General features: G+C 38.4%; 1 protein-coding gene across 2 annotated transcripts in view; it reads left to right on the top strand.

Moving 5' to 3' along the window:
• The window catches only part of LOC119660383 (GATA-binding factor A), a 91085-nt gene that overhangs the window by 21519 nt on the left and 42290 nt on the right, over window positions 1-27276 (top strand). Inside the window, exon 2 of one of the 2 annotated variants that reach the window (XM_038068907.1) lies at window positions 1349-1545. The exons of the other annotated variant lie outside the window; for it this stretch is intronic. Within the exon in view, the coding sequence (XP_037924835.1) occupies window positions 1432-1545 (114 nt within the window). The 5' untranslated portion in view covers window positions 1349-1431. The remainder of the gene's footprint in view (window positions 1-1348; window positions 1546-27276) is intronic. 2 annotated transcript variants of the gene reach the window in all.

Raw genomic sequence — 27276 nt, 5'->3', positions numbered from 1 at the left:
TCTTCCAGCTCGAGATCGGTGGTCACAAAAAGGCGGTCTCTTTGGCCAGGCTGAAACCCGTGTGCGCCCCGAAGCAACGTCGTGTCCGCTTTGTGGATTAACGGCGAACGAAGTTCGGGGATCCGTCGCCGAAACCCCTAGGTTTCGTCTGGGGGCGGAGTGATGTGGCGCGGCAGGATCTGCAGCATTCGAAATTTATTTCGGATGTTGCGGATGCGGACGGGTAGATGGCGCTGAACGTGGAAACTCTCCACTCACGCGTTTTCAGAACGCACCGGGGAAGTGGAGAGCCAGCGGTAAAAAAGTGCCGTTGGTTGGGACAGTAAGGACCGCATGGAAATAAGTCGGTCTCTTCTGTTCCCAACCGCGACACGGAACACTTCAGCGCGCTCATTAAAAAAATATTATAATCAAAAAAGGCTCCATCGGTCAATCTCCTACAAGTGCGGAAAAAGACTATTACTAAAGTTGTTCGTTATTTTCTTATACCGTTTTTGATATTAAGACTGAATGTACAGAGACTGAATTGGAAGTGTTATTTCATTGATTTGATATTATATCTAGTCATAAATATGTGGACATTTAAAATTTTTATTACAAAACAAGAATGGCTTCGTCAATAAAGAGTAATAAATGTAAATATGATAATTAATAATCATTCTTCGGTTATGGAATCTACCCAGGAATCCAGGATCCGGGTGGGCCTTGCGATATGTCACTGCATAGCGTACAACAGTGGAGAAAGAGTAGAATGGGCTTATCTCAGCAAGTCCTTCCTTTTTCGTGCAGTTTTACAGCTGGAAGGGGTGGTGAACTAACTTAGATTTGAGTTTGAGGTCAATCACCATATTCTCTGGACTTATTCTGTAGTATTATTTAAAATACTTGGGCTGTTTTTGCTTTTTCGCTAGTGTTTTTTTATTTTATTGGCATATACCGATATTTTGGGAACCACTTGTTCCCTTTATCAGTGTTACAGGTAGATGTGGTTCTCGTGATATCGGTATATATGAATAAAATAATTGCAAAAACTGTCTAATTAATAGTAATAATTTAATCGCTAGAAACACTGCAAGATAACACTTAGACATTTTACCATGCCTGCCGAGAAAGAGAAGCTAAAGGGATAATAGAAAAGGCCAGCCTAATTTTCACCCTGGCCTCAGATTTTCTCTGTGTTGCCACGTTTTATACTTGAAATGTAGGCTACTCGCTACTCACCTTATGGTTGGTAGTGGTCTCAATTCTGATTTTACTAGTAATAGGATTTCGAGAAAGATGAATTCAAAAACCAGATCCATAAGTCCATGGAAATTTGCGTTTAACTCGTTCCTATTTCTTTTTGCAGGACGCTTGAAATATCAGTGGGTCTAGGCTTCGTGGGGTAAAATAATTTTTGTTGTGTGCCGATCCTTGGTAATATCATGAAAAATGGATATAGGAATGCGCACTGATAAAAACGCTGTAACACTCGAAGAGCTTCGAATTCTGCAAAAACGAATTGGACTATCAGCGAGTAGTGGATTTGAGGAAGAACTGAAAAAGGTGAATTATTATTCGAATGATGATTCATTTTGTGCCCTCATTAGGATTATTAACTTTGCTAGTTTCTGCTTGCCTCATCCATTGTAAATGGATGGAAACCCTTCAATTAGTTCGTTGGAACGAAAGAATATGTGGTAATGTGATAATATAAGCATAAATCGTCGTCATTATTGCATGGTGCTGAAAATCCCATCGTATTTTTCCCATTTATTAGGCGTCTTTCGATACTATCAATAATTCCATCTCACTATCAGCAGAATAGTTTCAGTTCTGCTACTCATATATACTCCCCATTTATCCACTATCACGATATACTACTGGTAATGGTTTTCATAATGTACTTTTCGTAAGTAATTCCCAAGATGTGTTTATGGTGATTTCCATAAAATCGCATTACTAATTGCTCTAAAATATGTGTAGCTCAGAATTTCAGATAAGATGAAATGAACATATAGAATTTCAGTTTAAAACTGGCACATGTCTAACTGATTACGATTTAAACTTATCAACAGATATTTCCGGTACGGCACAAACCAGAAACTCTCAAAATAATTCAAACTCTATGCACTATATCTCGTCAGATATTTTTGCTTAACATTTCTCTGATAAAAACGCAACTGAATCTGGTTACAATTTATTTAAATCGGTTACTAAATTGTATGCTTGTTGTGTTGATTTTATTCTGGTTTACACCCCCGCACATCTGAAATTATGATAAAATCTATTATCTTTCCTCTTTGTTTTTAGTTGGAAAGATATTTTTTTATCGTTTTCTGCAGTTTTTATCGCAGTTGGTTGCTATGGCTAATTTTCAGCCGGGGATATTTTGTTGTGAGAAGTTTTGCTTTGTAGCATTAGGCGCTATACATTATAAATAAATCAAGATTCTGAAATAATAAAAAACCTGTTGTTTCTTTTTTGTTGGTGTGGATATTTATTCTTGCAAATACCGATATTTCGGGAACCACTTGTCCCTTCATCAGTGCTAACGAACTTGGTTTTTTATTATTTCAGATCGCATAATTTCACTCAGAAAATCAAGATTGTTTATTGAAACTATCTGCTGTTAATATTTGTAACTTTTCCGCGATCTTGAGGCCAAAAACTAAAACACTCTGCGAGTGTTGAATTAAGAAAGCTTTGGTCATTTTGACCACGGGGAGGTAACATCTGATTATATTTTTTACTCGTATTTCGTCTTTTTAATGTTGTCTGAAAAATATTGTAAAATTTTATTGAAATTATTTTTACACGCACTTTGCTCGGGAGCGGCTGCACAAAGCTTGGTGAAAAAGTGGGAGCTCGCAACCCCCAGAGATGCGTCGAAAGATATTATTCTACATTGACTTTCTTCTATGTAAACAGGGGAAAGGTGTACCTTGGTTTTTTTTGGAGGATATGGCAATGCAAGGTTTTAAAAGTATTGATTAACACTTTCCAAAGCTGGTATTAGTTTTGACATCAGTTGTGAAGTCGGGAGGAATTAGCGCACTTAAGCAAATGATCTATTCTAATCTGACGAATGTCATGAAGATGCACCTATGTGGCATCCAAATTCTATTGTAAATTTGATGAAGACAAGTACAAAATGGCATTGCAAAAATATGAGTATATAAAAAGTTATCCAAAATGACATCATATGTACAATATTAGTATTACATAATGTCGGAATATTTTTCATTTAAATCTTCAAAAATCGAAATTTCGATTTTCCACTTGTAAGATTTTCAAATTTTGCTCTGAGAGCATAAAGCTACAAGCAGGAGTTTTACTCGGATCCATAGCAATAATAAACAGGACAAAAATGTAAGAGAATCTTGGATGCCCAGAGAAGCTTTTCTATTTATGATCTCGTTTATATTATATTATATGTTGGTCAACTTTAGATACGTTAAATTTCCTCAAGACCACTTTGTATTAGGGGTCTATTTCGGTCTAGAAAGTAAAGAAAAGTCTTTTTGGGAATTTTTTTCTGGGCTCCTTTATTAAATAGTAACATTAAAGTTTTTTAAAAATGTAATTATATAAAAGAAACTAAAAAAAATTTTTTTTTGTTACTCTTCTTCCAAAATATATAGGGCCAAGTCTGATCCTGAAAAAATTCTCCTTCCATTGCGGATAGTTAATGTCATAATTGAGAAGTCTGAAACAAAAAGTTCACGATAGATCTTTTAAAAGAAGGGTCCTTACACAGTAATTCAGTATAAAATTCGGAAAATCGATTGAAAGAAAATGGTGGCATTTGGAAAAAAAGCTGCAAAATTAACTCCATTTTTAGTCCTTTTTTTATCGTAAATTTTTTTTTGTAGAAATTTCTCAAATTTTCTGCTGAATTACTGTTTTGAATAGACCGAAATAGTCCTTTAAGTGAAATGTATCGTATTTTTCCTGCGAAATATTTATTCTTGGGATGAATTTTGTTGCAAGACGAATTGGAAAATTTTTATTCTGTAGGCGAATGTTGGCCATTTATCAGTTTGGGATATAGAAAACTTTCATTCAAAAAACTTAAGGGGGTAGTTAATGAACAGATATAAATTCTTTTTATGTGTATTTAATTCTGAACAATTAATTCGGCAACCTCCTAACAAAGTAAATTCTGAAGTATTTGACTCGGATATATTAAGGTTTGAGTATAATATTGAGCTCAATAGGGGTGCATGGGTGTTTGTTCAGCATGAAAGTAACATAGCATATTTTCGGCCCATTATTTTTTATTCTCCATCGTCACATCAGTCCTTATCAGACGGTGTTGAAGGTTCTAGGCTGCCTCTTCGCCTTTCGAATCTTCTTAATATCGCAGTGTCATCAGAAAAATTGGGAAGGTTTTGTTGTTAAGAGGTCCTTTGATGTATAGAATGTCAAAAGCAGGCTGGAGTGCACTTTCTAGAGGCACTTCCGTCTTGATTCTAGATTTACGGAAATGTAGCTTTTGCTTTTATTGGGAAGTTCTTCACTTCGTACCAGACCTTGCCGAACGCCTCCGTAGCATTCCGAAAATGATCAAATAGTACTCTAATCAACGATCCGATTTTTTTTCAAAAAGTGTCGAAAAAGTGGGTTAAAGTTTTAGATGAGTCTTTCTTCGAGAACAAAGTTGTCTGAAATTGTTTCCAATGTCTGGGGAAGGTTCAGTTGGGAATAATTGTAAATTAGAGTGAGTGAATGCTCCCCTCTTTTTTACTTGAGGATCTTCCACAGTGACGCTTCAACTGCAAGGGCCTTCACTATAAAAAAAAAAAATACAAAATATCGCAGGGACTATTTCAAGATAGATAGAGCGGAATGCTCGACAGAGATTGCTTCGTTGTTCTCTCTGTGCTGCTATATTGAATTAGCTAGCACACTCATAGAAATTGACCAACACCGTTACTTTAAAGTTCCAAATATTCGGTTTTTTTGCGTCATGTCGGCGGCTACTCTATCCAGTGACAATCCCAAAGAAGAACCGCGTTGCCGTACAGGACAAATACCCGTAGACCACTCTCGATGAGAGGACATACTGGCAGTGGGACAGTTGCAGAAAGAAGAAAAGGGGACAACTCTATTGCCGGTTATGCTATGTAATGCAATCCACCATTCTAGAGTGTCAGGGGGAGAGCTGAAACACATAAGGTTGGTTGATGCAACGCCCTATTCAGTGGTTAATGGTAACCAAAACATATGTGTACCATCGCGCTTCCCGTGACTTACTTTATGGAGGCTTCTGTGCGTCAAATCGAAGCCAGCAACGTACCGAGCGTCATACGTTTGCACTGCGCGAGCGCCGGGCAGTCCAGCATGATGTTTCTTCCTCTATATTGCAGAATCTGCAGATATGATTGTGTAAAAGAAAACCTTATTAAAATGGGTTTGATGTCTGTCTGTCTGTCACATCCATTTACTCGAGAACGGATGAAGTTATGGGCACGAAATTTGGTGGAAGTATGTATTCTGTGAAGCCCTTTGGAAGTAGCGCGACTTTTCATTGAGTTTAAAGAGGAGTTCCCCATGCTTGCAAAAGGGTGTTCCCCATGCTTGCAAAAGGGTGCAGACAATTCTCTTTCTCAGAATATGGTTATATCGGGTATAAGATGAAAGGGCTTGATAAATACTTTTCGAAATTGGTCCAACTTTTAATATTGGTTTAAAAATTGAGGAGCTTGGACTCAAAATGTACTCACCATAAAGTGAAGCAGGTCTGATTCTCAGAACCTGTTTAATAGCAACATTTGGAAGCAGTCGTGATTTTGCATCCATGGAAAATTTTCGCTGTCAAAAATTGTTTTTCGATATTATGGCCAACGTAATTCGCATTTCCATGCGTTCGACTCGCTCTGCCACAACCCCGAATCCCTTTTTCGGAAGTTTAGCCGGCTTCTTATTGCCATCAATACTTTTGTGTTCCGCTAGTCACCTCAATGTTATTTCTTCTCTGGTTACCAGTGCTTTTGCTGACCATCACGTATCGATTTAGATATGACTAACTGGTGTAAAATTATTGCCCATCTCCAAGTTCTTTATGGGTTTCTTTGGGTTTGTGCCGTAAGTGCCGACATATCGTTCAGGTTAACCTTATACATCTATAATAGCTTGTCTCTGCTTTTCGTTTGGTCGAGGTACTATGATATTACTCCATAGGTATATACGAACCTTACTACCATTCAGTAAATCCAGTATATCATGAATAGCTTGTCCTACCTAACTTTATTATTTACTTAAGATGTTTCTCCCAATTTTGCTTCACTTCATAATTGAAGCTATCCACCGAAGAGGAATGGGGGTTTGAGTTCATCCAGCTTTCTCGTTTTAGTGAATGTCACGCGGACTGTTAGCATATGGAGAACCGTCCCAGTGCGCTTACTATCAACTTTACCTTTGTAATATATTTTTAAACGTATGAACAGTAGTTTTACAATATAATTAGGTATGTAGCAACTCTTAAAAACAATAATCGATAGCGCAGCTGTCAAAAGGCCCTTGACCTTGAGTCGAATAGAGTATTTCTTTTCAAGACTGTAACCGCACATTTAGAAGCAATGTATTCAGCATTGTGCTCGTACGATAACTTTTGGCTTCGGAAAAAATAGGTTCTCATGATACAATGCAACCTCTATGTTAAGTATTGAACACGTTAACAAAGACTGCATCTACAATACTCTATGTAGGAGACCAAGTTTTCTTAGGAAATGAAGTCTAATTCTTTCTACAGTAAATGAATGTTACCTAAGTCCATTGCCAAGATAAATATTGCATATTCTACCGAACTTGATATTACTCATTGTGCAAATTACACTATATTAGTCTTTGGTATGTAATTTGGAATTAGAAGGGAAGTTTGTGTAGGATTAAGGTCAATTTGTCGTTGTTTTAGTCAGCTATCGATCTGTAAATCTCACTGAAAGAAGTTATATATTATATAATTTGAAAATTCCAGAAATTCCGGTGAATTTTGGTAGTTAATAGTACTATTCAGTAGGAGAAAGAGTCATAAGAATTTCGAAAAAGTAATAAATAAGAGAGCCTTGGAAGTCACTTTAGACTTAATAACATAAACACTTTTTTTGCACAAATTTAAGTCGAGGAACCGCTCGAAAAATAAAAACTAGATAATTACACTAGTCTCAGCCAATAAAATGGGAAATTCAAGATACTGGTGCGTAAGACTGGTGGTCCAAATTTATTTTTAACTTATGAGCCAGAAGTAATTGTGTAGTACGACTAATTATTCGAAAATGCGTTAAATGATTTGGAAATAGCATCAACAGACAATAATTAGGACCACTGGGAATCCACTGATTCTACGTCGCTTATCTGTGGTCCATCCAAATAACTCTATTACCACAAACAATTTCTTATGCGAGCTCTCGGCAAATAGTTATGGACTATAAAATCTTCAAAACAATATAAAAATATTAGAGTGAATTACCACCTATACTCGTACTAACCATGCACATGGAATGTGTGTCTCTCTTCACAAAGCACAAATAGCCAACCAGACAAAATTCTAGTTCGGCTTTTTACACTTCTGCAGCACGAATGCTATTTTGCTGTTTTTAGAAAACAAAAACGCCACTAACTCCATATGCATAAATTGTTTATTGCTGAAATGGCAATTACAATTTGAGCCCCCGCATTGGGGGCTTACTAGTTGACGGGCAGCGCAAGAGGGAAAAATAGAGAAAAAAATGCTATAAACTAACAGAAAACTAAACTAATTTGCCGGAATGGCCGAGTGTGCAAATAGCTCAGAGTGTACTTAAGTAAGTTGGTATTTTAATGACAGTTTATTGCACCTAACGAGGTAATAAAACAGAACGTAATCGACAGTAAGTAGTTTCCTACTTAAAATACGAATCCGGAAAAAAATGTTTTATGAAGCTTTTTAGTAGTAAATTTATATTTTTTATTTATGGGTGCTTTTCGCAGTTTTTTTAAGTAAGGAATTGTTTTTATGACATCGTCACTTAAGAATTTCCGATTAATGCTAACACGACGTCTAATGTAGATGTCAGTCGATTGCAGGTTGTATATCAAATTTTTGTCGCGAAAGTTAAATGAACGTAAGTGAGCCTCCGAAAATGACAGGTCTTAGTCGTGGTGTGAATGCAATCATGGGTCCATTTAGGACAGGTTCAGTTAAGTTGTTTAACTGTCATTTGTTATTAGTACATGGCTTGAACGGTAACATTATTTATGGATAGTAGGAGGAATGCACTGGGCACAAAGTGTCAAACCCCTGCTAACGTTGACAGTATAATGAAAATGTATGTCTATTTTTTTAATATAAATGTATAACATCACGCGACAATCTTGAGCTAATCTGCCTTTTACCTAATCTATTCCTACCTTTCTACCCTTTAACATGGTTTACGTGCAACAAACAGTCACATGTCCTTATTGCTCAGGGAAGGACAAAATATGGTGATCAGTTCATCGTTCAAGATAAATGCCATGGTTTAACTGCAAAAATACACGTATTTCTACGGTTTTGTGTAAAACAAGGCCTTATAATATAAGTTCGGTTTACTGCCTATCTGGCTCTCTATCCGTCCGTCTGTCTGTCTGTCACACATATTATCTCAGAAACAGTTGCTCTTATTGATTCAAAATTTGGTATCCTTTAAGTTTATCCTGGAATCCCTTACGTTTATCCTGAAAGTTTATCCATCAATTTGCAATAATGAATGAGTACAATACTACCAAATTTAGCGGAAATCGCGCTATTACTAACGGAGTTATAATGGGTCAAATTTGCCACTTCTGTGTAAATTTATTGCATTCTAAAACTTTTAATGCCAATATTATATTAAAGTGAAGAAAATGCATAAGCACTACGAGCAAATAGGACAAACGCGCACTCACATATGTTATATAAGCAATACACAAAACCTTTCATATCAGAAGTCAGCCTCCGGTTGACTCGTTTGAAACTGGAATGAGTACTAGTGACTCTTACTGATGTGATTGAAATTTTGCTGTCTCCTTTCTGCTGGTATACTAAGTAGGGGAGATTAAGCCTTATTACTTAACTGGCAGTGGTATATTGGCCTTTAACGAATAAGTGTAGAAGTCTGTACCTACTTGGGCAAAATCTTTTTTTAGGCTATTGTAACTCCAATATAATTCATAGACAGGTTAACCGGGACCATGATTTCGATCAATAATAGGCGCGAATGGGAATCTTTTCTTTGTTTAGAACTATCATTCCTATTGTTTGAGAAAGCATAGTATCTTAACTTGGGTTTAGCGTCAGTCGAGAGGAATCACATATTATGAAGCTTACAACATACTTACAACATACTTTTCGATCTCTCTCCTAGTTACGTTCCATTTCCATGTCTCTGCGCTCTTTTCCAACTTGCTTTACTACGGAAGCCTACAAAAATATTCAATAAATAAATATAATAAACACTCCGTCTCCTAACAATTTTACTGACGGGAAATTAATAATTGAAAAGCTGCATAAGCGATACTTGATGAGCTTCGAGACCCCTGGAGCCAGCGATGATTTCAAACCGTTTTGGTTTCACACTCGCCCTAAACTGCTGTTACCACAATCCCTTGCTTTCTCAATGCCGCTTCCAAACGTGGAATGTTCTGAGTCGCTCGCCGTTCCTCCTCTTACTCCTTACTGTTTCATGGTTTGAGTACCTCATTGATAAGCTTCAAATCAGGTTTGGGTACGATGGACTTCCTAACTTTTTCTTAGTTAACTGTAAACAATCTATGCTCTTCCATCTACGTAATCTTCAATAAAAGTCCTGAAAGTTGTAACTTTTCACACCTCTGGAAAGAGGACGTTACATCCCTATTCTCAAAAGTGATGACAATACTCCAGCTGTCCAGCTATCGCCCTATAGCGCTGTCTTGATCCAAATCCTCGAGAGATGTATCAACCACTACTTGATCGCATATTTCGGTCACCTCATAGTCAGAGAACAACATGGCTTTGTGATATATCGATTTACTGCGCCCAACTTAGTAGTAGTAGCAATTTAGTAACTTCGTCACGTCGCTCTCAGGGCAGAGGTGAGGCAGCGTTTGATGAGTTGCCTCTGCTCTGGACGAAACCGTCAGTAAACTATTCGTTCTAATTTTTGGAATAAAGGGTTTGTTAATAAACTAAGTTACCGCATATGGAGTGAAACCATTCCACAACAGACCCAACAAATACCTTTCAATCCAGAAAAAATGCACTACTTGGTACCGTTCACAAGCCGGTGGCATGATTGAACATTACCGCGCCATAAACAATGATTTTTTGTTTAAAAATATGGATGACATTGATCCGGACGAGATGTGGTTTCAACAGGATGTTGCTACGTGCCATACGGCGACCGAATCATTGTGATCCCCCACCAATAAGGTGGTTTCGAGAAATGAACCTGTCAATTGGCGGCTAGGGTCGTGCGATTTGACTTCCTGTGGGACTAACTTCACGTGCCACTGGTTTGGGCCTTGGACCTTGGAGGCATTGTTCATTTAATTCGTAATATGCACAGAGCCTAATTTTTTTCCTTATAGCTTTGGAGTCTAAAACTAGTAAACCAAAGTGAAGACGCGGCAGACCCTGCCTGACATGAAGCGATAGCGTAGGTCAGGAAGCCAGAAAGCTTTTAGGTATGTCGAATTGCTGGACCTCGGCACAAAACCGAGGTATCTGGCGTGCCTTATTAAGACAGGCCCAGACCGGATACCGGTTGTTGCGCCCTTGATGATGATTATGAAGATGATGTTTAACTTTTCATTGATCCTTCATAAATTCATTTGGTAGACCTCCGGGTCAGATGAGCTATTCGTTTAGTCCAACCGTTAAATACTTGCCGATTGTTCGAGCAAAATTGATTACCTTGTAATCAAACATTGTAGACGAAGCAGGAAGAAATCAGGTTGTAATTGTAAGTAATAGAAGAAGCGAATCAACACAAAAGGAGTACATCAACTTGCAGCATCTTTAGTACCATTCAAGTATTTGACTTAGTTGTCAAATACCACTTCAAAGCTAGCAATGGAGGCGAGAATTAATGAAGGTTACGTAGTTGAGATTCAGATAGCCAGAACAACTGAAAGCTTTCAGCTATTTACATGCAATTACCGCCACCAGAAGTGACTCAATTGATAGCTTGAAACCTCCTAGTGACCCTTCTCATTTACCTACCTACAGGCTGGGCGGCAACTTCACCCACCAACTCCTAACACAGTACCTGAGGGCAGCTTCAACGAGGAACTCATCGATTAGCACTTGTTTACCTCTTCGCTGCCAAATTCACGTGCTTTGGTGTTAGGTACTGGCTAATCTGAAGTGTGACCACTTTTGATTTTGTTGCTAAGTTCTGCATTTATGGTTGATAACCATCAGCGCGGAACCTAATTTAAAACATCCCCAACTCTCTGGTTCATTTATCTTGCGGATGAATGAATGGAAAGATATGTTGTAAGAAACTAAAATTCACTTATAATTTCTATCAATTTCTGATAAATTTCTGCCGTTGTTTGGCCGATTGGGTCCTACAAAGTTCAATCTGTTACTTGATTAGATTCACCTGCTAATGAACGATTTCATCTGAAACTACATTGAAAGATTTCATCAACCTTCCTAAAGATGATTCTGTAAAAGATTCCGAACAATTTTCAGCCTTTTCATAGCTTAAACACAAAACTGGGTTTAGGTGAGATATTCTCAGTCTCATCACTTTATCACAACAGCCTTCAAACACTGATATCAATAAACAGCATTTCATATTTATTCTATTTGTGGGAATATTCTTCTGAGCTTGCCCTATTTGGAATTCTCATAATACTTGGAGCAAATCATACACTTTTTTACAAGATGCTAAACTTTCGATCTACGGCAAATACGATGCTAGAAAACTTTTTCATATTTCAGCAAAAGACTTGGAAATTCTTCTAAATCACAAATAAACGTTTCTACGTAAGCCAAGAAGCGAATAAAATGTCGCCAACTGTTAACGTTTATGCTTTCAACAGGTTTCAGCTAGATCTCAAACTAGTATCTAAACATGAGGTGTACGCATACTAATTAGGCTTAGTTACAAATTGCAATCTACTCCATCACTCGATAGAGGTAGCATTGGCCAATTTGCTTCGAATAAAATCATACTCACTAAGAAAAGACCTGATATTACTAAATCTACATAAATATTTTCGAAGCTATTCCAAGCATGCTAATCAAAACAATTCTTGAAAAACTGACCGAAGAAGATATATGAACGTTGATTCAAAAAAGCACTTAACATTATAACCGTCCATCTGAGTCGTAAGAATTCCAAATGACACACTAGCGACTTGGTCTCCGGAATACTGAAGTCCACGTTTCAGTGGAACCCGGAGGCCGAAATCCTGTTCCATTCTTCAAGCAGGCAAGAAGAGGAACGCATAAAAGCCGAGGGCTATCTTAACGCGGCAAATGATCTAAGTCGCGATCGCGATCATCGCATTACGATGACAAAAGAATGTGCCATCGTCGTGTGTATCAGCCGGCGCCAAAACACTTTCGGCCACCAGCCGCCATCGTTTACATGCTTTTTATATCCATGAAAATAAGTAGAGTTGACCAGGAAGATTGATCCCTTATCCACCTGGGCCGGCTCAGAGATACCTTTCTATCTACAATCACTCGAGTTCGGTCCATCCCGGGTGTTGCAACCTGGATCTGGATAGTATGTGATCGCGATCTCGATCACATCATGGTAATTATTTATACCGGCCTTCCCCAAAAACCACAACGGCATCACCATCAAAAACACCTCTTGTGTCTTCAAAGATTCTGAGGAATTCCCGCTCGGGATCCAAAGAAAGGAACATCATGTGAGCCCTCAAAATGATCGCGTTCTTTACTTATTGTTACTGCGGGTGATGATCAGATGATCTACCTCTCCCTCAACCTTTACTGGACCACTATTAGCCGCGAATAAGTTGATTCAATTTAGTTGTATGTTTGTGAACCTTTGGTGTTGTGCGGTGGATGTTGTTGTTGCTGGCAGATTTGATGGTTCGTAGTTTGAATGTTTCAGGAGAACACGGGTCCAAAAAGCTTTGACGACGAGTTTTCGATGTTGCTGATGATTGAAGAAAAGAAAAAAATTGAAGTTATTTTGATGCGTGTGATCTTAAATATAAATGGCATTCACAGTTGGGGATTAAGTAATTGGATACAGAAGCAACCAATATTACTTTCTATTACCTCCCTACTAAAAAGAATATGGACAACTGCAAATTTTCTTCTCGAATAATTTCCATTTAATAAGATGGCAAGTAAAGAAGCCGACAGTGATGCAGTTATTGTCTCGAAGGGTTGCTGGTGTGAAGGATCACTTTCAAATAGAGGTTACCCGTGTTTGGATTGTTTCCATATAGACTGCTGATTGTCGCTTCATACAAATCTTTGCATTTGATTACCCGTTTATATTCCCCGGTATCCTGAGGAGACTGAGGTGTTGCTGGTACTTATCATCAGTTCCTGTCATGGTATACTTATATATACATAAAACCGGAAATGGTTTCCTTCCGTCTGGCTTACAATGGTGACAATTTCGTTAAGAACAGAATCTCGCGAAAGAAAAACGAGAATAGAACCCTCTTTGGTCTTTGTCATAAATCGCAAATATTCGCTTATATTTGCTGATGTCTCCAAAAAAAGTATAATAGATGGTGATCATCGATGATACTCAGAGAAGAAAAGACCCCTAACTTAATTGAATTTCGGGGTAACGTCAGTTTTAGTGAACTTACTTTCATTGTCAAATGTTAGATTTGAAAGGGATATATTTGGATCTACATCCCTATTGTGTAAGGATTGATGTCTGTGTCGATGAAAATATGTCTGATTTTATCCTTTTGTTTATCCTCTCCCTGAAATTTTTTTATATGCAGAGGCTTTGTATAAGTCCAATTTCCTAACAGAATGTTCAAATTACCGTCCGATCCGGTTACTTTCCCATACCATGAAGAATGTATTGTTGGCAACCGTATTCGCGAAATCGTTGAAATAATCGTGAATCAACCCGGATTTGTCAAGAACTGTGGAACTACTGGCGCAATACACGCTGCGCGGTTACTCATGGAGAAACACCGTGAGAAGCATCGCCCTCTTTACATTGCATTTCTGGATCTAGATAAAGCGTTTGACCGTGTGTCACACGAACTCATCTGGTATGCTTTACGACTACACTTAGTGCCAGAAGAACTCGTGCGTTGGGTTCAATTGTAAAGTTCGAAGTATGGCGGGTGTATCAAAACCGCTTCGTATCTATGTTGGTGTTCACCAAGGAAGCGCCCTCTCACCACTCCTCTTTGTTCTTGTTATGGACACCGTCATACGGGACATCCAACGTCCAGCGCCCTGCGCACTACCCTGGTCTATGCAGATGATGTTTTCCTAGCATCTAATTGCAAAAATGATCTCGAGCAACTTGTCCAAAAATGGAATGATCGCCTCATGCAACACGGTCCAAGATTGAATCTGAATAAAACTGAACTTTTGACGACCGATCCCCATGAAACACTGTCAGCGGCAGTGATCTGCCTAGAGCTGATTCATTTAAATATCTCGGGTTAACGTTATCAACCAATGGAGAACTGCGTTATGAAATTGCTTCACGCATTAACGCAACCTGAATGAAGTGACGTTCCGCAAGTGGTGTTCTTTGTGATCGACGTATCAACGAACATCTCAAATCTAAAATTTACCGCAATGTCGCCCGTTCTGTCGGCCCTCTCTTTTGAGTGTTGGCCGACTATAAAAGACAATGAACGGCGTCTTACGCTAATGGAGACAAAGATGTTGCGCTGGACTAGCCCAACGTGACACGTTTTGATCACATGAGGATATGAGGAAATGAGAATATCCGCGATCGTTATTGGGTTGCATCGATCGTGAGAAAATTACGAGGCAGGCGTCTTCGATGTTATGGTCACGTAATTAGCGCTAATGAGAATTCACTTGGCAAGATTGGTCTGAACATCAAAGTCGATAGTAAATGACCAAAAGGCCGGCCGAAACAACAGTAACACGCTGGGTGGGGATTTAAAAGCCTCGAGATTGCATTGCTATCAGGCATTTGATAGAGCGAAATGGCGACACCGATCACGACGAGCCGACCACGCTTGTGAACGGGAGTCGTTTCTGATGAGTTGCCTCTGCCATGAACGAAACCGTTAGCACGTTTTTGTATTTCACGTGTCTCTAATTAGAAGAGTCTGGTGATAAAAGTCACCTGAAATCGAGTAAACTCTTGTTATTATATGCAACATGTGAGTAAATCAGTGCTTGGGACTAATTTTTTTGAGGAATGTTGCAGCCTTTCAGTTTGGCTCATTTTCTTTTTAAAACGCTTCATAATGATGTGTCTGTTCTACTATTGTTAATGTGTGGAGGCTGCACTTTATTTGCTTTTGTTACTTCTCCTTCTTGCGCGCGATTGCGGTCGTTCATAATATGCTGTCTTCAAATTTGTTTCTTTTGTTGAAACAAGGCATAAGAAGACGTCTTTGCGGAGTGTCTATAACATGAAACCGAAATTAAAAAATATGGTGGCATTCGTACATTACAACGTTTGAGCTACACGTTCTAAGATTAAAACAAACAGGAAGTGGGACAGAATGTGCACAACACTGTTCGATTCGGTTGTTATTGCATACCATGGAGCGTATCCTTGACGTCTGCATTCGCGTCGTCGAGGCTCAACAGCCTTGACCTTTAGACTACTCCAAGCGAAGTACTGCCCTCGTTGAATGAACTCACGCTGCACATTCCCGCTTTCCTTTACATCGCTTACCTAGATTTAGGGAAGGTTATTCGTCGCGCTCCTTGAGAACCTTACTATTAATAAATACTGTTTTTGTAGCTGATCCTATCCATTATCCTCCTTCTTTTTTCTTTTATTATAATTGCATTGCTCTCGTGCGTGATTATTACCCTGATTTGACTCAGGCACTCATTCCCAACTGAATCCGGCTTGTTTGACTTTATACTCAGGAAAATGAGCAATACATCTCCTATTTAGGGAAATACCTAATGTACTCATTTCGGCCCTTGCACACATTCCATTCACGTTTGGTTTGTGCCAGGACTCTCAAAACTATATAACATACGCATACCCTGGCAGCAATTGAAAAGGCCACTTCAATTCTGAGCTGTACTTAGGTGAGCTTTTCTCCAACCGAACCACCTTCCTTCATGCATAAGAAAAGTATCAAAAAGATGGGAACATTTTCCACTAGAAATATGAAGGATTACATCCATGCTTTCTTTACAATTGTTATCTTTTCCGTCAGAAAAGCATCTAAAAAATAATTCACATCACTGTATCTATGTATCTTCCATCAAAAAAACTATCTAGTAAGGTAAAGACAGCGATCATTAAAAAAATCTCAAATGACATCACATTGTATTTGGAAAAAATAAAAAATTAATTTGTCATTGAAATCATTCTGAAGGATCAAAGGACTTGTATCACTCGCCGGCAATTGATCTTGGCGCAGCGATCAGAGGAAGATGCCGAGCGAAGGGGTAAGACACAAACCTCGTAATGTAGGCACTAAAGCTGAAAGAATTGGTTTTTCAAATTGCCAGATCCCATTAGTGGTATCCATAATGTATTCTCGAGTGGATCAATTTGTCTGACCGGCAGACTGACTAGCGCAGATGGAATGGAGGCTGTGAAATGGATGGACCTTAGCTAGGTGATCTCTTGTTCGGTACGATCGGGGATCTGAACTGCGTCCCGGTTGTATCTTTTTGTTGTTGCAGAGGTTTTTATAGATGTTTCGATCGTGTAATGAGAGAGGTTTGTCTCTGTTGGTTTCATGGATATTTCTGAAAAAATTATTAATAAAATATGCATATGCCGCGGAACTAACGGTAGACGACTATTACTATTTTATATAGTAACTGCAGTACTTGCGCACTTTCCAAACAGTCGTGCTCAACTACATGCATTTGCATCTTGAACGAGCAGCCTGTAATCCTTAAAGTGAGATATGTAAGTTGCCTGACAAGGAGATGAACGTTTGAACCCTTTGAAACGAAAAGTGACCCTTCAAGTGGAAAGATGCTTGCACTGAGTTATTTTTAATGGAACAAATGCATCCTACGTTAATTGAAACACGATCTGCTTAATGTTGAGTCTATAAAATGTGATACAACCAGAGGCGCCGACTAACCGCATAAAAATTTGAGGAATTTGTCGATTCCCGGACGAATTTTTGATACTCAAACGTAGCCACTCGCACCAATGATTCATCTCGTTTTCAGATACTTGGGTCGCTCTCCACCTGATCGCTTTTAAGTGTACCTGAAGATATAACTCAATTCTTCATTTCACGTTTCTTGTTTTGTTGTTTTTGTTTGACTTTATTTTCCATTAATTTACCTCAAAAAAGGAGGAAAGAAGATAGGTAAAAAAAACTAGATCCATGGCTAGTTGGCGGTGTAGCGACGCTGAACACTGGTCGGGTGAGGGGGTAATCGGACTGGCTGGCTGCTCGGCTGCTTGACGTGCTTCAGCAACTTAGCCGCCGGCCGGCAGATTCCTTATCTTATGTTATTAATGCCGGAGAGAGATCATAATTTCTGTGCATTAAACCCGACAAGGTTATGATGGACCAAGTGGTGATCAACTTGTGAGACGATTGTGCGATGATATTTAAGGCGGTGCGGTGTTATTTTGGGTAAGACAGGTAGTAGGGTCCCGCAGAGTGTGGTGGTGATTGAAGCCGATTGTTATATGGGGAAGTGAAAACCAGATTAATTGATAAGATGATGAACTACTAAATGAGATAATGAATGGAATTAGAGCCACCGGTGGTGTGTGAAATGGATGGGATTAAGTAAACAGAAGAGGAACCGCCCTTTAATTAGTTAGACTTGCTGAGGAGTTTGCCATATATTGTGGGAACTGTTTAATGAGAAAAATATTATGCGTAATACAGCAGCGTTCGGGTCCTATCCGGAGGAATAGGTATGGGTTTCATGAACCTTTTCAGATTTATACATATTTGCAATTATGTTTGGTACTACCATGTTATTTGCGGTAAAAATCCAAGGTGAGAATACCTGTGACCTTTGCCGAACCTTATAACATAATTTATGTTGGTTTGAAAGTGTTTTCTATTCCATAATAGGGATTATGCTTCTTTATATTTTGCCAATTACATTTGGAACGACTTATCATATTGAACACTTTCTTTATGGCCGCTTATATTGCTATTTAAATTGCCATTTGGCGATCGCACTTTTGAAATTGAAGTATCAAGCGTTCAGATATGTTGCTTACCATTCAGCGAGCCACGGAAGATAGACAGAGACAGTAACTATTCTAATATAGCAGGAAACAGCCGTCTGATAGAATGTTCAAATGACGGTTCAAACTGTTTTTCATGGTCGCATTCGCAACATCGCAACATCGCAACATCGTCCAAATGGCCGTGACATGAACTGGGTATGTCAGGAACACCGAAATTCATCTGGTATGCGCTTCAACAGTATCTAGTGCTGGAGGAACTCGTGTATCGGGTTAAATTGCTTTGATGATCATCCGATCTGTCATATTCAGTAAGAAAATATCCTCTCGCCAGTCCTCTTCGTTCTACTCACGGCATCTGAGACTGTGTTTTGGAAAACCGACCCCAATAAAAAATAGAGTGTCACTATCAAAGAACGATTTAAAAATAACAGAACTGTACAAGACCAGGGCTTACGTTAGGCCTTTTCTTAGAGCATCAAAGCAATTCTAAAAATGAAGTTTGTCTATTATGCATCAAAAAGGGCGGCGTAGTTGCTTGATGGCTTTGGACAAGAGAATTTGGGAATGGCTGCAAATTTTCCCGTAGTCAACGATGTCCCAAGTAACGAACTTCTTGCAGTAAAAGTTTGTCTACAAATAAAACCGTATTAAAGTCGATTTACTGTCTGTCTGACACATGGAGACTGTTCAATCCCAGGCATACAATGATATAATTTTATGTGAAATCGAAGGGGTCCCCATAGAAACGAAACGAGGGTATCAAATGAAATCGTCTTGATTAGCACTTTAGCTAGCAGGTTTGAGATTAAGGATCGACTACAAGGGAGGGGTTAAAATACACAAATTAGAAATGAGGCAGGATTTTTCCTAAGTAACTACACAACCGAAAGAAATAAAAAAAAACCATATTAACACCTCTATGTATAATGTACCTCCTAAAATACATCTCATGCCAGTCGCCGTCCAAATCAAGTTAATAATATTATATTACTTTACTTTTTAATACAACTGGGAATCGCCTCTTAAATTCATCCCAGGGATACGAGCAAACGTAATGGATAGTAAAGAGCATTGGTAAGTTTGAAGGGAATCATTCTACTACTAACAAAGTTATACCAGGTGAAATTTGCCTGCTTCAGATAGAATTGAATGGTACCAATTATTTCTTGGGGTGAGATATGAAATCCATATATGTATACTATGATCTACGTACAAACAAAATATTCTCATATATGAAATATACAAAACCTTCCATATCTCAAGTACAGAGCTTCAGGCGTCCAACTTGGTTAAATTTATTATTTATGACAAATTTAGTCCTTGTAAGATGATTTACATCTCGGTCAAGATAAGTATAAGGATTCTTATTCTTCACACTTACGTTATCCACTTTACGGGTAAGATTTTCTCAGGCTACACGACAAGAATGTCTAGTGGAGACCAGGCTCGATAAATCCCAATGATAGCATCTAATCAATCTGCACATAAGGGAGCTTTTCGATGGCGTAAGAAACTGAAAAGTGTTTCTCCTCTTTCGGTTTATCATTAACTGACATTGACGGCATGTGTTGTCAGACTTGTAAGAACTAAGCTCTACGCCTGGAAGGATGAAAAACGCCCAAGTTTATTAGTATACAAGTTAAACCGTACATGTGAGTCAGGCATCATAAAGTTGAACCGTAGTCAAGTATCATGATGCATGCCCCAGCTTCCTTGAAGTCCAGGTCAGCAAGTTTTTTGATTCTACGCAAAAGGTTCATTAAGACTTGAGAACACTGCAGATCCCGAATACGCCTAGTTTCACTGGCGACTTTTCATGGCGATAATTTCCCATAATTCTCACATCTCCAGAAAATTTTCATGGTTCTGCACTTAGATCGTGCACTATCTCAGTTCGGAAGTGGAGAATGGTAGCGGGAAACAACTCTCGATAAAACGTCTCCGCCAGCGCGGTAGTGTACTGTGTCGACACTTCACGATCTGCTGCGTGCCACTAAGAAGAAGTGCGCTTAGTAACTGGAAGACCTGAATGGTTAAAATTCATCACTTTTTTCGTTTACTATTATAGATAACTCTACTCATGTGTTGTGGACAAAATCAATCATCTTTTAAATATTGTAAACCCCTAGTTTATTGCAAGATGCTGCAAACAGTGTTTCAAAAGATTCCATCTGTCAACAGGATGATGCTGCCATTCTTATTTTATGGATAGTCGAGGAGTGCTTTCAGACAATAACATCAGCATTTCATTATGGCCAGTTCACTCGACTATGATAACGTTAGGGATGTTTGAAAGCACCTAACTAGGATCTGTTACCCAAGCTAGTTTAACATGGGAGAAATGGGATATAATTCTCAAAAATATATAAAAAACTGTTGTAAATCGTTACCAAATTAGATGGTATAAGTTGATGCAAATAGCGGAGAGAGTGGCTTTATGTTATTTAACAAATAAATGACGTTTTTGGATTGATTGACCACGTCTTATTTTATCTTGTGAACATATCCTATCTTTTCGTTGCACTTGGCTATCAGAAAAAGTTAGGGAATTTGTCTTCAAGCAGAGAAATATTCCGTCTATTAGCCGGTCCATCCCTTTCGGAAAAGATTCCTATGGTACTCAGTCTGATAAACACCACGAAAAGTATTAGTGTCCTATCGTTTTGTAGAGGAATATTGTAGTAAATCATTGACATATGGATGCTCTCCTAGAAAAATATACCTTCGTCAAATGCATTAACCAGAATCAGGCCTTAGGAAAATAATCCGGATCCAAGGTGAAATTAGGCGGAAAAAAACATGTTCGGACTGAAAATTATGCGAATACCTCCATTATGTACTTTAAGATTTGTGTAAAACAAAACTTGATTAAAATCGGTTTATTGGCTGTCTGTCTTTCTTTTTTGGCTTTGGAAAGTGGAAACGTTCAAAACCTACCGTTGAATCCTTCCATACGGCTATGTGAAACTTCTATTCACTAAAATCATCTTTATTTACCCTGAAAGACAGCCATTTCGGTATTTTATCGCTCCTCAGGATTAGTTACAAACTTCGGCTAGTGTTGTTATTTACTACTTTCTCAACAAATTGTTCTGCCTTCATTAATTTTTCCAGCGCCTTCTAAGTACTATTAGAGACTAGCACGTGGTGCACGATATTTTGAGGTGCCAACTGTGATCAGCGTCAATCTCCACCTTCGTCGATTGCATTTGATGAGTCATAGGGTCGTTGATCCTAGTTCGTCAAGATGTCGATGGGGACCATGCCTGCTATCGCATATGCTGCATCGTCTGATGTTGTACGTTAAGCGCACGACATTTGCAATGCACTCAATCGGTATGGGGCTACGATTTCTCCCATATACTTTCCGTTTAATTTCAGTTTTTGGTTAATCATGACTCCTACGTATTTAAACATTGGTTGATGTGTTCGCCGATCTGATAATTATGGGCTTGTGCCTCTTGGCTTCGTGATCAAAACTATTTTGGTTTTATGCTCTGCCAGATTAGCATCTTATACATCTGATTTCAAAAAAGTGCGTCGTTTGTAAGGATTTCGATTTCGTCAATGTCTTGCACCACGTTAGCCACTTCTGCGTCTGCGAAGCCAATGGTTGCCACTCCTTTGGGCAGTTATGCGTCCAACATTCCGTCATACATTATTATCCACAGGAGAGAACCGAGGACGGACCCTTATGGAACCCCGCAGGTTGGTCTATAGGTCTTTGGTCTGTGGTCCGAATCGAAGCACAAAGTGTCATCCAGTGGAACTCTATGATTATGCGCGCGATTATTTGGAATTGGGCCAAAGTTGCAACTATTTTGCTTCATTTTACAGTATTGACAGTGAAGAATACTGTCATGTCTTCATTGTCTATTGCCTATTGGCGTGAAATTTAATCAAAAGGTGGGAACTGTGAATTCGTTTGCATGCAGTGAAAATGAAAAGTCTTAATGAGCGCTTTACAAAGCTAGCATCAGTTCTGACGTGTGAAGCAAGAGGGGAGAGTGCGGAGGGTGGAACTTCTGAAGAAAATCGCGAGGCTACTGCTATACGGTGCCGGTTTACACTAAGCTAATAATGGTTTATTACCATATTTATTATAAGTATAATCTTTAGAAATTGACTGCATACCCCCTTCCCCTCTCCTTAAGTTCACACTAGCATCACCAAGTTTGCGGTAATGTAGGCTATACTATAAATCATGATACTACCAACTTTGGTGGAAATCGCATTATTACTAACAACGTTATAATAGGTCAAACTGATATTTTTTGTGTAAATTTATTGCGTTCTAATACTTTGATTGTCAGTATAATACTAAAGTGAATAGTGAAACGAAATGCATAAACATTGCGAACTAGAGACACAAAATAGGATAAATGCCCACTCAAATTTACCGTTCAACTTCCATTTTTCCGACTTTCTATTTAAATTTCTATTCCCGTAATTTGAAAAAAAAATCCCCTTTACGCACTCTTTCAACAGGCCTCATCATGGGCTATTCCTGGATGTCTCATTAACAGGTGATGGTAAGATTAATTTGGGTTTTTTTAGGCACTTCGGGTAAGAATATGATAGTATGGCATTTTCATGTGTTTTGTATTTTATTCAAGATAATCGTGATAGTGAGCCCCAGCCTCAAGATCTAGTTACCCCGGATTTGAATCCCAGTCGTCGCTGGTCAGGATTTGAGCTCTTACACAAATTGTTAATAACATTTTACGCCAAGACTTTAAGAAACCTTTTCTAAGTTGTTTAAATTTAATATGAGTCGCTGGCAATCCTATTTGCCTGATCTTCCAGAGGTTTTTTGGTGAAGGGTTCAGACTTCTGTTTATGTCCTGAAATATCATTATTTCAGCCAGGGCTCTCATGCAGAACTACCAATACTATTCAGCAAATTAAGAGAGTAGTTGTAAATGCATATTTGTTTCTCCGGAATTATAGAACTTTTATGGAAAATGCAGGACTATGTGAGTACAGAGACATGTACAGGCATACGAACCAAAATCCAGTCGTGGTACTACAACTGGGGAGTCAGTTTAGACCAAGAATTCGGCACTATCCCGATTTCAGTCAAATTGTCGTCATTTGCACTGTCAGTGACTTGGATTTCTGACAATTTTGTTCAACCGAAGAAGATGTTATTTTTGACATTGGTTGCAAAGAGAGGTGTGCAAAATGAGTCAATTACTTCAAGGACCCGTTCTCAGAAACGACCCAACCGAAATATCTGGAAAAATATGGTATTCCATGCGCATGGTGTCTAGGCCTTAAAATGCTCTCCTTTACGGTATCTGGTCAAATAAAATTAACAATAGTGTTAATCGTATTTAAAGAAAAAGTTTTGTAGAAATGGAACCATCGTGTACCCCAATATTCTTATATAAAAAATCCACACAAACTTCCGCTTTCCGAATTGCTTGAATCTTTTCGGTGTTCCTAATAAATGGCGCGGAAAATTTACCTGCATCCTTCTTTGCCTGCAGCTTTGGATGGAAATTAGTGGCGATCACTCCAGGGGCACATCTTAGTGGAGGTGTAGATATGAATCGGTAGTAGAGCTATCGATGTACAAGCTTGAAGAAGGCGTTTCACAGAATTTATTTTTCACCGATAAACGGAAATCAGTGTCGCCAGTGTTACCACTAAAACATTTGATGTGAGATTAAATTTATTTAAAAATAATTTTCATTTTAATAACCTCTTTAGTGAGTGGCATGTACGCTATTCTAGTTATTACATTTCTTTTTTTTGTATCTTTTAGGTTAACTTTAAACGATCAATCTGAATGAATGTCTGAATGTCGTGAGTTGCGATGCAACCCTCAATGTGGTTACAGCGATTCGCTGTCCTGTAAGCCCTTCGAGCGCAGGGTAGTAGGACATCAGTACATATACTACAGACTTTTTACTTAGAGCAATATGCTCCAAATTATTGCTCATTCAAGCTGGTAGTTTTCAGTATATCTGTGTTAACAAACAGTTAAAAGAAATCACAGTAAAAAGTGTCGTTGATAAGACGGCTTTACATATACATTCTAATCTAACAATTTTTGAAAAATAACGGCCTGAGGCCTTAAATACCTTAAGACCTGGGTGACGGAAGAAAAACGCAAAATAGACAACACAACCTAACCACAAACTTTTGAAAACGGTGTTTATGGCTAAAATTGTAACACGTATCCTGCCTGTTCGGATAGGGTCCAACACAATTGTTATTGCAAGTGTCGTCACAAAACGTATTGAAACATACGTGGCACAGTTAGATACTAGACAGCTACCACACTCCCCCTTGCCACTCAAGGGGGGAAATCAGTGCGAGTACGCACGATTTCAAATTCTTTTGCCCTTGAGCATGATCAAGATGTAACGAAAATCCGATCAGCTGTGTTTGACATACTGCCCGGACCTGCCAATATATTGGTGAGATCGGCAAGTTTTTGTTTATGGATAAGTAAATACGTGAGACAACTTTTTGCTATATGGATGAGTACGGCTGTAGTCACAGAATAGCAAAAGCTCACCGATCTCTCTCTTACCAATTCGATTTGACGAAGATTATGCCTTTTCCTTGTTTAGCGTCTCTGATGTGTACAAATAAGATTCTGCAGCATATTCGCAAGTCGGGTCATTTTAGTGTGGGTGCTGCCTATAGTAGATCTACTGTGATACGTGGGTTATTTAACCTACAATGAGTTTAGTAGCACAGGGTTCAGTGTCGAAAAATCGTATGACTGCTGGCATACATGGGTCGAAAGCCTGCCCAATTCTCGTCCCCACGTACGATCTTCGTGGGCCGGACCAGAGAACTTAACTCTCTCTGTTAGCTTGCCGGGGTGTCGTTGGACAACTAAAATCTACAACAATAACAGCAACAGTCTGAATGACAAAATTATGGCGAACTGATCGTCTGGTGCATTTTTATGACAATGACTGAAGGACTGATGAAAATTTAATTTTTTAAATATAATAAAATCTATTAGACTGGCTGGACTGATGATAAGTTGCATATAATGCAGTTGTCATTGTGTTGTTAATCGGAACATGACTTCCGAATGGTTCGCATTTTTAAATACATGCAACAAGTGGTTTTTTGTCGTCTTGTTTATACTAAACACGTCAGTCCAACAGTCATTTCATCGGTCCATTTTTGATGGATTGACTTATGGCAGACTGACAAAATTCTGATCGTATAAAGTCAGCCTTAAGGTTGTGTGTTGAGTTGGGCTCTGGCATTGGACATGTACAATAAAATGCATTGTTTTTTCTTAAAGTCTATCGCTGATTGACACCATTTCTCTTGCAAACGGAAATTTTTAATGAATTACTGTGTTATGTTTATCACATTTGAAGTAACTATTGAGGAATGAAAATCGAAATCAAATCGAAATCAGCTCATTTTCCACATCTATTTCTGAGGAAGCCATGCATGCGAAACAATGTGCGAAACTCTCTCAGATACTTTTAACTTTTACTCTTGTGCATTTATATACTGACTTTCATCATTAACCAGATCGTCATGATTACGATACACTCGTAGTTGCAAGCATCTGCAGTGCATACTTCCAAACGCTTGTCAAATGCAAATGATAAATTAGTTCATTCATAAGCACCGGGCTTCGTTCCCTATTCGTAGTCATTTGTTGTAATCAACCAGGGAAAGATAAATTTTATATGTAACTACAGAAATTGTGCATGTTGCACAATTGCATTTATTTTAACAGTTTAATTGGAAGCAAAAGTGATTGAATGAGGTGCCAGGAAGGGCAAATTTAAAAGTATAATTACAATACCCTTTTAAGTAAAGTGTCTGGTTATGTACTCTTGCACGGAAGAAATCTACACTTGATTCAACTTTATCCACTATGCATATGTATGCAAAGTATAAAGTCTCACTTACTCTCAGTGCACTGGTTGCGGTGCATACAAAAGGATTGCAATTTGCTTATGATAAAAGTGATTATCGTATAAAAATATCATAAGTGATGAACTGTATACATTTTCAGAAGTAATAAGTTCATAAATTACATTCATAAATAGATGCATTATGTTCTTTACGAGTAAAAATATATTTTTTGTATATCTTTCTGCTAACATTTGTCTGTTTAGATCTTTTTCCAAAGAACGCAAGTATATTAATCATTGTACTCAGCGCCACTTTGCGTTAGCCTTACTTTAAGTATAATGTGATTTAATTCTATCATTCACAAATGATTTCATGTCGTTTAAACCTACTTTTGCAAATTTATCACCTCGGAAATATCTGCATGGAATTATCTATGAAAATGTAAGACGTTGAATGCTAGAGGGAAATTCATTAGCTCCGGTAATTATAACTGAACGTTTATTAGTGCTTTCAGGAAATTTATGAAGATGGACTATTCTCATATTCTTTCTGGGAAAAAAAGGAAAATCGAATTGCTATCAAATCTATCAGTGTAAATAGATGTAAAATATCTAGGCATATTAGGTCGAAGAAAGAACAAAACAGAGATGCGCAATATTGTTATTCAAACTAGGATTGCGGTTGCATCGTTGATTATGTGAAACTCATCACAAAAACCACATCATCAAATTTTGCTTTCTCCCAGTGAAATGAACTAGCGAGCGTAGGAGAACTGTGTTCTATCATCTTTCTAAATTTCAAGGTGGCTGCCAGATCACTAAGTGAGGATTGGGAAAAGGTATCCGTCAATTCCCTCTCATCAGATATCACTGATGATAATGATCATAGCAGCTCTGTTCACATTATAGAACATGTTTAATGTTTTGGGTAGTCATCAAAAACTTGGTACCATGTGAATTTCCGCCGTCAGTCAATGCGATCTGCAGGCTCCCTCACTGTTTGCATCGTCGGACATATCGTCATTAGATTTACTCAAAATTTCTGAAAATTCTTGCAACGGTGTCGTCAGGATAGAGTTAGACAATCCATTTGTACTACGATGAATGGTAATCACTTCGTACCTGTCTACCAA

This window comes from Hermetia illucens, chromosome 6 (genome assembly GCF_905115235.1).
Source record: "Hermetia illucens chromosome 6, iHerIll2.2.curated.20191125, whole genome shotgun sequence".
Lineage (NCBI taxonomy): Eukaryota > Metazoa > Arthropoda > Insecta > Diptera > Stratiomyidae > Hermetia > Hermetia illucens.
The sequence above is the reverse complement of the archived record's forward strand: the minus strand, read 5'-3'. Positions and strand labels throughout refer to the sequence as shown.